Source organism: Labrus mixtus, chromosome 11 (assembly GCF_963584025.1).
Source record: "Labrus mixtus chromosome 11, fLabMix1.1, whole genome shotgun sequence".
NCBI lineage: Eukaryota > Metazoa > Chordata > Actinopteri > Labriformes > Labridae > Labrus > Labrus mixtus.
Window position 1 is genome coordinate 3646351 of NC_083622.1, and position 13304 is coordinate 3659654.

General features: G+C 43.6%; 1 protein-coding gene across 1 annotated transcript in view; it reads left to right on the top strand.

Annotated features, from left to right (window-relative positions):
- Positions 1-11484, top strand: part of taf2 (TAF2 RNA polymerase II, TATA box binding protein (TBP)-associated factor) — a 32050-nt gene extending 20566 nt beyond the window's left edge. Inside the window, exons 19-28 of the mRNA XM_061049584.1 lie at positions 285-425; positions 965-1075; positions 1202-1395; positions 2298-2437; positions 3438-3507; positions 3605-3714; positions 6671-6900; positions 8721-8885; positions 9117-9219; positions 9323-11484. Of these exons, the coding sequence (XP_060905567.1) occupies positions 285-425; positions 965-1075; positions 1202-1395; positions 2298-2437; positions 3438-3507; positions 3605-3714; positions 6671-6900; positions 8721-8885; positions 9117-9219; positions 9323-9615 (1557 nt within the window). The 3' untranslated portion in view covers positions 9616-11484. The remainder of the gene's footprint in view (positions 1-284; positions 426-964; positions 1076-1201; positions 1396-2297; positions 2438-3437; positions 3508-3604; positions 3715-6670; positions 6901-8720; positions 8886-9116; positions 9220-9322) is intronic.
- The last annotated feature ends 1820 nt before the right edge of the window (positions 11485-13304 follow it).

Genomic DNA, 13304 nt, shown 5'->3' on the forward strand with positions numbered 1-13304 from the left:
TCGTGCAGATTTTCTCAAGTCACTGCCGAAGCTTGTGAGGATGCAGCTCATACTTCTGTGTACCTTTTACAGGGTCAGGTTACTTTATTTGTACCTGTTGGTACATGGGTAACAGTACTGAGGCGCATAATAGGGCCGGTTATTTCCCACAACCCCACGATACCATACATATCATGATGTCCGTATCACACAGAATTCACTACAACAACTGTTCTTTATTGTTGAGAATAACAGCGGAGGAATATTAAGGATCCTGCTTCTCTTCTCACGTGTGAACCTTACAGATAGCCAATTCCATGGTGAGCACATGGCAGGGTCCGCCAGCCATGAAGTCCCTGTTCACACGGATGTTCTGCTGTAAGAGCTGCCCCAACATCGTCAAGACCAACAACTTCATCAACTTCCAGAGTTACTTCCTGCAGAAGGTGAGAACGCTCTGGGTTTCATCAGCACAGTTCAAATGTACGACTGATTTTCAAATAAATACATTTTTACCACGCAGACACAGAGATTCATGATTTTCTTCTAAGGCCGGATATTGATTTGCGTTTAACCTTTTTCCACATCTACACGATGTATCACAGCTTTGAACATGGAAACCAGTCCCGCACCGTGCTGCTGTTTTTCCTCTGCTATCTTCTCAGAGCTATCAGAATAGTAATCTTCTGGAGTGTAATCATGACTGTTGTGTTATTATCCTACACATCCTGTATCTGCCTGAGCTCTCCCGTGTGCCCTCTAGAAGTCTCCTCCACTGACCCACAGAGCACACAGCCAAGTTTGTGAACAATGTGTTAGCTGTCAAACGTCCCCCACACTGATGAATATTGTTATCAGTGTCAACATTCCAGTTATGCTCTAGTCACTAAAGACTTAAAAACTAGCAATCAAATAGTTTTTTTTTGTGTGTAGCAGAGCCATGACTGATTCCTGGTTTCTGTTTTTTCTTTGCTCTCCTTGTCAGACGATGCCCGTTGCTATGGCGTTACTAAGAGATGTCCAGAACCTCTGTCCCAAAGACGTCCTCAACTTCATCCTCGACCTCATCAAGTACAACGACAACAGAAAAAACAAAGTAAGTTCTCCCAGTCTTTGTTTACCTGTTGTCATTTAGATGCTTCATTATTTCCTCAGACATCACTACCTGTCCTTTCTTTTTTTTTTCATTTTTCCTCCTTTTCCGTCATATCTCTGTCTGCAGTTTTCAGATAACTACTACCGCGCGGAGCTGATCGAGGCGCTCACCAACTCTCTGACCCCCGCCATCAGCATCAACAACGAGGTGCGCACCGTGGACAATCTAAACGGCGACGTCCGTCTCATCCTGGAGGAGATCACGCGATACCTCAACATGGAGAAACTGCTGCCCAGCTTCAGAAACACCATCACTGTCAGGTACAGAGGGGAGTATGTCAGGTTGTATAAACAGCTCTTAATCTATGTTTGTGTTTATGTTGCGCCCCTGTGGAAATCGATACAGCATAGTATTGCAATATTTTGCGTGGCGATATTATATCATCTCATGGCCACCAAGTTTTGATATATTTATTATAATATTATTTTTAATTACTCAAGGGGTTGCACGGTTCATTTTGAACAAGTTGCATTGTTAAAAACGACTGCACTTATACAGTTGTCCATACATGTTCAGGTTGGATTAGACTGAAATACCAACAGTTCAGATTGTGAGATGCACGCAGCCTTTTACAGGGTTTGACTCTGATCAGTCTGTTGGTCTGTCTGTGAGTTCGACTCCCATCGTGGAGAAATAAAAACACTGAAGTGAGATGAATAGACTTGAGAATTTCTTCTTATTTGACGAAACAGTTCTTGATTTAGTTTAATTTCGTGGGCATAAGAAGTCAAAAAAGTTAAATCGCAACATATCGAATCGCAATTCTCAGCATGTCGCAAAATGTTTCAAATCGCAATAAAATCAAATTGTGACTCAAGTATTGTGATGATATCGTATCTTGGGGCCTCTGGTGATTCCCACCCCTACTTGTCGCTGATGGTAGCTGCAAAGTAGCTTTAATTACACAACACTATAACGTTATAAAGGATACTATACCCGACGTGTGCAATAAAGACTTTTTGTCTCAACAAAATAAATCCGTCCTAAGATTTGATCAAATGTATAAACCAGTAAATAATCATGAAAGCAAACTGTGTTCTTATTTGACATAGAACATGTAAATGACTTTCTCTGAGTCTTTTCCTTTTTATTGCATTGATTCCACACATAACCTGCACATCCTTCATTCATCATCTGTGATTCTCTTCTTCCCTCTCTGCAGTTGTTTGAGAGCGATCCGTGAGCTGCAGAAGAACGGACACATTCCCAGTGACTCGTCTCTCTTCAAGTCGTACGCGGAGTACGGACACTTTGTCGACGTCCGCGTGGCTGCACTGGAGGCTCTGGTGGATTACACTAGAGGTGGGCCTTTCATTAAAACCTGTTCGTTTTAGTAATGTCAGCTCGAGCCGAGAAAAAACTAAACTACTAAACTGTGAGTGAATTCAATAATGTCCATGTTTTTTGTGTATGTGTGTGTGTGAGTGTGTGTGGCGTCCTGTGTGATGGACAAACCGACAACAGGAAGGCGACGTTCTGACAAACCGTCCCAGTACGATATGCAACATTAACAACCAAACAGACTTACTCATGTCCTCTGTTTGAGTATTTTTCATGTTGAGACTTGAATCTTCTGGAAGCCAAAAAATCCCCACTGACCAGGATGTGGGACGATCAATAAGAAAATCAAAACAACAGAAAATAAACGGGGATTTATCTAAACGCTCCCTTAGTTTTAGATTGAATTGCACACTTATGAGGTCCTTGTATATGGAACCGTGGCACAGGAATAGTTAATGGCTTTTTGAATCCACCTCCCAGCTCTTGTTTTGGAACTGAGTTTAACCTTTAAACGACCCGATGAAGGTTCTGTGCAGAAATGTGAAAAATAAGGGAAATGTGATTTATCTGGCACCTGTTCTTAACATTTTTTAAATACCTATTTTTGGGCTTTTGTGCCTTTTATTAGAGAGACATGACAGAGGGTAGAAATGTAAATCTGTTAGAGAGAGAGAGAGAGAGTGGGGAATGACATGCAGGAAGAGAGCCACATGTTGGATTCAAATAAGGGCCACCCACTTTGAGGACTACGACCTCTACATGGGGCACATGAACTAACCACTAGGCCAACGTCACCCCTACTTAAACACATGACAGATGCTACCTGTTCCTCTTTTCTTTTGGATCATACTCACTGGATGTTGTGTGATCGAAGCACAACCTTCTCATCGATTAAACCATGGCGTATTTTAATGTTTCACTGACACGTGGAGATTTGTCTCACTTATTGTTTTGGACACATCTTCAGGATGTTTTTTCACGCCTGCATGTCCCTTAAACAAATTTTGTTTTTCTCCCGCAGTCGAAAGAAGTTCAGTCGAGCTGCAGTGGCTTCTCAACATGGTCCAGAATGACCCGACGCATTACGTGAGGTACGCTAACACACCTAGCACATGTCTGCAGCTAGCACGTCTCCATTAAATGGTTTCCTACCTTCCTATCTTACTTCCCTCTTTGTCGTCCGATCAGACATAAGATCCTGGGCATGCTCTCTAAGAATCCTCCTTTCACCAAGACAACAGACTCGGCTCTGTGCAACGAAGCTCTGGTCGACCAGCTGTGGAAGCTCATGAACTCAGGTGAGACACACACACACACACACACACACACACACACACACACAAAGGCCTGCAAGTTACTATTTTTAGAGCAGTGTATGACCAAACCCTGTACAGTATAAATATCAACATTTTGGTTCAAGACTACTTTGCTTTTTCAAACAGCCATATTACATGTCTCACTTAAAAGCCTCCAGACTCAAATGACTAAAACATCATTTCACTAAGGGAAGCCAAGTGGCAAGGCAACGCCATCAGTTTCACGGTTCAACATTTCACACCGCTGCGACTTAAAAAACAACTTTGTCATGACATGAATCTTTGGTCTTTGGCCTCCCGGTGTCTCAGACGGTCTCTTGATCACGACAGTGTCTTTGTGTTTGACACAGCTTGAGCTCGTCCCCGGTGAGAAGAGACAAAAAAAAAGAATATGACAGATGACGCAGATGTTTCTTACCTGTAAATGACCCAAAACACATAAGCTGGATATGTTTTTGTGAGCTGTTTCATTTTTATTCTTACATTTTGCAATTCAGCCTGCATTTTCTACATTTTCTGATTCAATCCCAGGACACGACTGTTTCTCATTGTGGTTTTTAGGGATGTGTGCGACGGTACATGGAGCTTGTAAAGCTCTTTTCTAGTCTTCTGACTACTCAAAGCACTTTCACACCACACGTCACACCGACACATTCACACACGGATGGCAGAGACTGCTGTGTAAAAGTGACCAGCAATAAAAGCTAATCTCATCCATACACATTTATACTCCCGCCAAAGAAGCAGCGGGAGCAACTTGGGGTTAAGTGTCTTCCCCCAGGACGCATTGGACACGTGGCTGCAGGTTCTGGGGATCAAACCCACAACTTTTCCGGTTGAGAGACAACGACTCTACCACTGAGCCACAGCCGTTTTATTAGATCTTTGTCAGCTGGAAGTACTTTAATTTTCTGGCTGACTGCAAAACGGTAAAACATGGAACTCGTATATGCTGATGTCGGAGCTAGTTTTGTGTTGGCCTGAAGAAAAAAAAAAAGAACTGTGAGTTGACTCAGTCATGAACTGAAAAGGTTAAGGTCTCCTTTTTGGGCCTGTGCCTGAATCTTATAGGTCCATGCTCCTGCCTTCAATTGTGTCCTCGGGTTTCATTCTTTCTTTCTCTTCCTGGGGGTCTAATGTGTCTTTGAGCCAGGCCGAGGCGCTTCAGTCTGCCAATCCAAATACCTGCCACCTCAAAAACCCAAATAACAGGATATGTTCACCATTCTATATTTCTCAGGACAATCGGGCTCTTTTCACAACATGTTGTTGATTTATTGACTAAAAGCTTGTAATTATTTAGGGAAGCAAAATATTAGTGAGGATTATTTCCAGTGAACTTCAGATTGAACGGCCAATCAGTGTGTGTGTGTGTGTGTGTGTGTGTGTGTGTGGCTGCTGGACGCCCTGCCCGTGTTGCCAGTTTAAACACACAGTGACCATAGTGTGCTAACCGTAAATGCTCTGTTATGAAAAGTGTGTTGGTTGTTTTATTCTAACCCACAGCCCCCCACGTGTTAAACACACACACACTCACACAGGATGATGTTTCACTTTGCTGAAGGTCGGCGCTGAAAGAACATAAACTCGGAGTACTTTCTGCTGCTGTTAGACTCATCTATTTCAGGTTTCTTCAGAAAGCCACAGTCGACCCCCACGACGTTGGGCGCCTTACCTTTGGATTGTCGGCTTCAGCACTATTTGGTGTTTAATTCGTCCCAGCTCTTAACACAACAGAAGATCTACTGGGTCAGGCGTAAGAATAAAACGAGGCGAGGAGGAACGGTTTTATAAATGGCCAACAGGGTAACTTGTGCACAGCCTGCACATTCTCATGTGCGCACTGTTGCGGGGACACACCGTGAAAAATAAATCAATAATCTGTGGCACACTGAAAACAACTTTACTGTATTTTATCGTGTTTCACCCGTAGCGTTTCGCTCGCAGCTTCCTCAGGTGATGGGCGCTGGGTGAAAACAGCCAGCTCCCTTCTGCGCAGGTCTCGGTTACAAATAACATCACCATTTGAATATGTCAGCGCACATCACTTGGGAGTTTTGGCTTCACTTTTGTACACGGAATGAGACACATTGTCCATATTTATGTACAGTTAATGGTTTGCTCAGATTGTTCCTGTGGGAAATCCACTTGCAGTTTAAGACCAATGTCTGGAATACACTGTTAAAAAAATAAGTTTCTACCCAACCATGTCTCTGGTTATAATTGTTGCTCTCTCAAAAGTCCCTCGCTTAATCTGTGGCTCAGTTGGTAGAGTCGGTCGTCTCTCAACCGGAAGGTCGGAGGTTCAATCCCCAGCTCCTGCAGCCACACGTCCGACGTGTCCTTGGGCAAGACACTTAACCCGAAGTTGCTCCCGTTGCTTTGTTGGCAGTGTAAAAATGTGTATGAATGGGATTAATTAATACTGATGGACACTTTACACAGTAACCTCTGCCGTCAGTGTGTGAATGGGTAGCTGTGACCTGAGGTGTAAAAGCTTTGTGTAGTCAGAAGACTAGAAAAAAAAAAAGTCCATTGAGCATTTTCTATCTCGGGTGACGGACCTTTGTTATATCTGTAGCGAAACTAAAACTTATTTAAACCTACGTTTCATAGCAGTCTGAACAGGATCCATGCAGGCTTTAGTCCCAGCTGCGTCTCAAAGGTGTAACTGTAACTTGAAGCCCTTATTTAGGATTTTTGTCAAGCATATATCATGAAAAGTTATCATGATTCAACACTGATACTCAATAAAGGGCAATGAATAAATGTGTATAAATAAAGGCTTCAGAAGTTACAGAAGCAGTGCTCTTCTTCTGTCACCACTGGTTTCTTCTTCTGTCTTTAATCTAACCTGCTCTCTTTTTTTTGTCTCTTTATCCCTGTGTCCTCTCTACTACCACCACTGAATCTCCCCTCCGTCTTGCCCTTGTCTCAGGTACCTCTCATGACTGGCGGCTGCGCTGCGATGCCGTCAACCTTTACTACACTCTGTTCGGTTTGACTCGGCCATCCTGCCTGCCCCTGCCAGAGCTGGGCCTGGTACTCAACCTGAAGGAGAAGAAAGCTGTCCTCAACCCCACCATCAAGCCTGAGCTGGGGGTCGGCCCCGTCATAGACACCCCCGCCAGTATCGGCATCCACGGTGTGGGCATGAGCTACGCGGCTGTAAGTGATAGTCAGGTGGCTTAGTGTAAAAAAAGAAAATCTAAAGTACCGGTACTAATTGAAGGTTATTTTTTTGCCAGGTTGTTCTGCTCGTGTAAAACAACGATCCTCTTAAGTAGAAGACATCATATGTCATGCAACAACAAAACTCTCCAGTTTCATTGGTTACTTTGCTAATGGTGATGTAATCAGCGAGCTCCTCGGTGGTCTTTATTTCCTTCTGTTTGAATTTGCTTGATTTAGTGATGTAACGTACAGCTTTTCAGATGGCACACAAATAGAAACGACCTCATCCAAACGGTGTTATCTTGAGTTGGATCTGTGTAATTGTGGGTACGGTGGAGCTGCCAGCAGTCCTTGGCTGTACCTCATTCCCATTGCATCACCGTCAAACCCATGATCGACTGCAAAAAAGCACAACTCTGGCTCTAAAAGGATCTCTATGACAGCAGAGTGAATCAGTGCTACCCGAGCCGGAGCTCAGGTTTACTGCAGCACAGACTGACTAGATCATTCTGACCAAACCTGAGAAGTACACGCACATTGAAACAAGTTTAAGTATTCCATTATTCCACCAGCTTACAGCGAACAATGCTGTGTTACTAAAATATGATCTTGTTTTAAAAGGATCGCTAGCTTTATCCAGATTTACAGAACCGGCGCTATTTAACTGTAAAAAAAAAAAAAAGATACCGGTACTTTTTTGTGCATGCTACTGGAGTGATCACTGACCTCAAGTGTCATTTCAAAATAAATGATGTTACCAGGTGCTGTGTACATTTAAAGCAGAGGTCATTTTATTTATTTTTGAAGTTATTTTTGGGGCCGTTTTTCTGACTTTATTGGATGGGACCGCTGAAGAGAGACGTTTGGGAGGCAGTGAAAAATCATGGGAGGAGGAATAGAAAGGGGGATGACATGCAGAGCCGCGGTCGGAGTTCAACCCAGGGCCACTGGGACGAGGACTATAACCTCCGTACTTTGGGCGAGCGACATAACCACTAGGCTGTCAATATCTGTGTAAGTGTGTGTGTGTGTGTGTGTGTGTGTGTGTGTGTGTGTGTGTGTGTGTGTGTGTGTGTGTGTGTGTGTGTGTGTGTGTGTGTGTGTGTGTGTGTGTGTGTGTGTGTGTGTGTGTGTGTGTGTGTGTGTGTGTGTGTGTGTGTGTGTGTGTGTGTGTGTGTGTGTGTGTGTGTGTGTGTGTGTGTGTGTGTGTGTGTGTGTGTGTGTGTGTGTGTGTGTGTGTATTCCTGAATACTGAGGATCTTTCGGTGCCATCACACATGCACTGAACTCCTGGAAACGTCCTGAAATTTTCAGGGTGAGCTGCATGTGTAAACACAAACAGACAGCCGCCTTGTAAAATGTCCTTGTGACGTCTGGGGGAGCTGACGTGTGAATGCAGCAGAAATCTTTGTGCACATAATGACGCTGCTTCATAATCTTTTCTGCTCGACAGAATTCTCTTTTTCATGGTTGTTCAAAGGCAGTGGTTTTTTAGTCCTTATATTTAAAGTGGCATTGTTATTTTAAAATCTGAGTTCTTTTAGATTTGTTGACACTGTGACTCTGTCCAATAACTACACATAGCACTGATATAAAGGCAACAAAAATGTCATTATTGCTTCATTCGGATGTCTGCAGCATCTTTTTTCTTCTTCCGTCATGCCATGCCTGAGACAGTTTAACGTGGAGAAACTACCCGCTGTGACCAGGCAACTCGGGGAGATTTCAGGGGGGCAGGATGTCCTGAAATGTTCTTATATTTTCAGGAGTCTTATGTTTGAAAACAAGTATCTTTTTGTGTGTGTTTTTCCCAGGAGGAGGAAGAGCCAGATCCTATTTCACTGGGGGTTTGTGGAGTGGGCCAACCCCCTCAGGGCCTGAAGAGGAAGGCCGAGACCCCGCTGGGCTCCCCTCCAGAGCCGGGACAGATCCTGCAGCAACAGGACGAGGATGTGCGAGCAGGGCGCTTCAAAATCAGGGTAACTGACATCGTGAACTTGAGCTTTTTGGATTGTGGGGGGGGGGGGGGTGACAGTGAGTGAGTAGATGTTGGAGCCTTTGCTCTGTCAAAAAGGTAATGTTATTGTTTTTCTACGCTCCTGCGCTTTGATTGGCCCTGGCCGTCTCTTCTCAACTCTTTGGCTTTCTGCCGTGATGAACTTGTGTTGAGCTGTTATCTGGTATTTATATGCAGCTCTGCTTTGTTGTAGTTCAACACAATGGAAGAAGAAGATATTGACATGGAGACTGTGCATGATAGTCAGGCCTTCATACACCATCATCTCAATCTGTTAGACAGACCGTCTACACCAGGTAAACATTCATACTCAGTATTTCTAACATAAGCATAAAAAAAGAGAATATGCAAAACCAGGCGACACACACTTTTCTTTATTTTGTTTTTGTTTTTTTTTAGGAAAAGAGCCGCCATCAGTGGAACAAGCCATGCTCTCCATGCCCGCCACGCCTCTGCCCTCCTTCTCCAAGGAGACCACCTCATCCTCCTCCAAACACGGCGGCGAACACGGCCACCACCACCACCACCACCACCACGAGCACAAGAAGAAGAAGAAGAAGCACAAGCACAAACACAAGCACAAGCACAAACACGAGAGCAAGGACAAGGACAGAGAGAGGGACAACTCCCACGCGTACAGCAACAGCCCGGCCAGCGGCAGGTCCCTGCGCTCGCCGTCTTTGTCCGATTAACGCGGTTTTTCCGTACTCGGTCGGGGGTCACCTTCAGGTTACACCCCTGTGAGTACAGAGACAATAAGTAGAAGATGATCTTTTTTTTAATTAATCAGTAGTCGTATCGTTCTGGACAACTCAGATAAACAGCCTCGTTCAAATCCGGTCCAGCGTGCGTTTAAATCGTGTCACAGGAGTTCCATCCGCCTCATTCACTCAGCAGCCATTTTTCTTTGACGTCACACTCAGGGCGGGAGCCTCGTGTGCTTTTATAATGACGTCCTAGTTGTGTTTCATTTCACCGTTACACAATGAATGAGACAGTTCTAAAGGACATCCGGTCCGCTCATGAGCCAGTGGAAGACAACGGCACGTTAGCATTCAAACACTTCCCAGCCAACATCAGGAATCATCGTCTATCACCATCTGACAACGACGACGGTTTCTACTTTTCCAGGTGATTCCTTTGTAGCCAACGGTTAGCGTTAAAACGACTTCAAGCCAAGACCTCCTTTTTCCAATCTGGCGTTTACGCTGTGATTTCTTGGTCCGTCGCGTCCCCTGGAGGAGCGCCTGATTTTATCTGTTTCTTGTGAGTCTCAGTTCAACAGTAGATCAGAATAACACCGAGGCTTCACTCCTGGCTTACTTCAGATGTTTGAGCCTTAAAAAAAAATAAACCGATTTTCACGGGATTTACTTTCAGTTAACGGGTCTTACTTTCTGCTGAAATAACAACATCATGATGTAGAAATCATTCATTAAGAGGAGAAGGAAAGAGCTTGGAAAAAAGTTTGTTGATCGGAGGTTTGATCGATCGGATGTAAATGCATTTCAGGTAGTCAGGGAATCTAAACGTTGATTGACTTTTAGCAGATTGGTCGCTCAAGTTTAAATGTTTGATCCAAAAGCTGCACTTTTATGGAAATATTTAGTTAAAGAGAATTGTCATCAGAACATCACTGATGACATTAGTGCAGATTGTGTCCATACCGACTGGTCAATACAGCTTGGACTACAAATATACTCAAATTGTTCACCTGAACTTTTTCCTGCCGGCCCCCCCAAGTAAAATTTCCCACATGAGGCCCGGGTGAGCTGATGTGGAAATGCAGCAGGAGATGTTCAGGAAAATTGAAGCGGGTTGGGGTGACGACGTAAACACCACGATCGTTGTGCACGTTATGAAGCTGATTTGTAGACTTTTCAGCCCGCCAGTTTGTTCTTTTCCCCCCCATGTTGAGCAGTCTTATTACATGTAATATTTATAAACAAGCCCAAAAACTGTCATTTTATTGCTGGAGTTTCACTTTTTCTGCCATCTTGGAATTTCCTTTTTTTTTGGAGGTCTTGTCTTGTCTGACATGGAAAACTTCACGCTGTGAGGGAGCTGTGTGAATGAGTTGTCCTGAACACCTTGATCGTGATGTCAGAGGAGAATGGCTGCTGTGTGAATACGGGGGTTAACCCTTCAAGAAGTATCCTTGTGTCCTCACACCTCATAACACACTCCTCGTCTGCATGGAGTGTGTCGACTTTTTGAACATCATTTCCAGGTTTGCAACCACACGCTCGTCTCTCCGCAAACAGGCAAACAGACTGCAGTCGACCTCGTCCACTTTTTTCCCCCCGCAGAGACGCCGCTCTGGTGTAGCCTCACCCGCACGGCTCAATCCCAGCATTCAGCGCGACGCGTCTGAGGGGGAAACATGACTGATCGCGGCGTGGCTTTGACCACTCTTCCCGGACTGTGCCAGTGGTGTGTTTGACAACTGGCAAATGGAAAGGAAATTCCCTGGACTCTACAATTGAAACCTAATTCTACCATGTTTTTCATACACATTTTAGATTCCCATTTGTCACCATTGATTAAAGATGCTTTTTGTAGTCATGGCTTTTCTTTAACTGGATTAAAACCCAGGCTCCAACAAGGCATTTATGTCTGGGTTTCCTCTGGCACTGATTCTTAGGTTTGACTGGATGGTTTTACATTTAGGAAAATAAAAACTGCAGAGGTCTATTTCCCCAATTTTGAATATATTCACAAGAGTAGAGTCACAGTGTGTTCAAGACTGTTCAAACAATAGATTCCTTATGTATTCATATTCAAATTGAATTTGTTCTGTCTTGAATGACATATAGGGATGCCTATATACCTTCAAATCCGATGTATAAGACACACTTTTAATACCTATTTTTTTCGTCGTAAAAGTTGGCTGCATCTTGTACACCGATGCGACCAATACAGCAGAATAAAATGCTGACATGCGCCATCATCACCGCGGTTGCAGCATCCACTATCAATGCAACCTGATACGATTCAAAACCCGTACCCATTCAATTTGTGTATTGAAAGCTGGTTGCACGCTGTGCTGGGAAAGACAGCGACACAGACTAGTCTGGCTGCGCGACTTTTCCCACATCTTTTCTCCTTCACAAGGTCAAAATCGTGCATTTACAGGAAATGCTGGTATATTTTTCTGTAAATAAAAAAAAACAATAAGCTTTGTCGAGTGCTCTTTTAATTGAAAAAGTCCTATATTAAAGTTAAAGAGTGACCTGCGGAGTCAGTGCTTAACCATTTTAAAAGTCACATTTTGGGCAAAATACACTCAAAGGCAGGGTTGGTAATTTTCTCCAGATACACTTTTTCAGATTTTAGTTGAAATTGTCATTAGCTCCTGACAGAAATTAATAATTCATGTCCCCTGAAGAAGGAACGAGGAAAATTGGTCATCTGTAGAAGTTTGTAAGCCTGAAGAAACTTTAACCAATGTCTGCCACGAGGTGCCAATCTGATGAACCAATCACTTGACCTCCCTGTCTCCCTGCTCGTTCTCTAACCCATGTTTGCACGAGCCCACGCTCAAAGCATGAGCTGAGGTCCGCTTCTGGACCAATGGTGCTTGTGTATGTAAGCGAGGGGGCGTGGCTTTTGCCTGCTCCACTTTTTCAGAAAATGTGTGCTTTTCAGAAAATGTGTGCTCAAACAGGCCGTTTGGAGATTTTCCCTTAATGACATCACAAAGGGCAGTAGCCCCTCCCCCCAGGTGGGTGACACTCCCACAGCTAGGTGTTTGTTCTGCCCTCTGAGTCTGCCTTCTCAACGTAAACAGTTGTGCAAGCTGCAAGAAAGCCAAAGTCCTTCCAGAGAGGAGGCGTGGTTAAACTCAGCTCATTTACATATTTAAAGGTACAGACACAGAAACAGCCTGTTCTGAGCAGGGCTGAAATAGAGGGGTTTATAGACATGATCAAATACAGGATCAGAGTGGATTTAGAACAAGAAACTTCACACACATGTTTTGAGGAGCTCTGAGACTTATTTACACCGGTTGGAAAGGAGGATAAAATATGTGACCTTTAAGCATACTATACTAACTGTAACTACTGTTACAGTTTGTATTAATTTCCGTCTTTCAGAGTGAATGTTTTGTTTGAACTTGAGACTGGATGCAATGAAGCTTGTTTATGAATTTAGATTCATGGATGTGGAATCAAAAGATGTATCATGTACACACACAGTGTTTTATTCTGTGTACTATTTTCTAAGAAACCAAACAATACATTCTTCCAAAGATCTAAACAAATAGTTTTATAAATTGTATCATGAATTAAATCACTTAACTTCATTACAGTTGGGCAATACCAAAATAAATGCACAACAAATGTTTCAGGACAGACAGTTTACATCTGAGGCTGTCTGT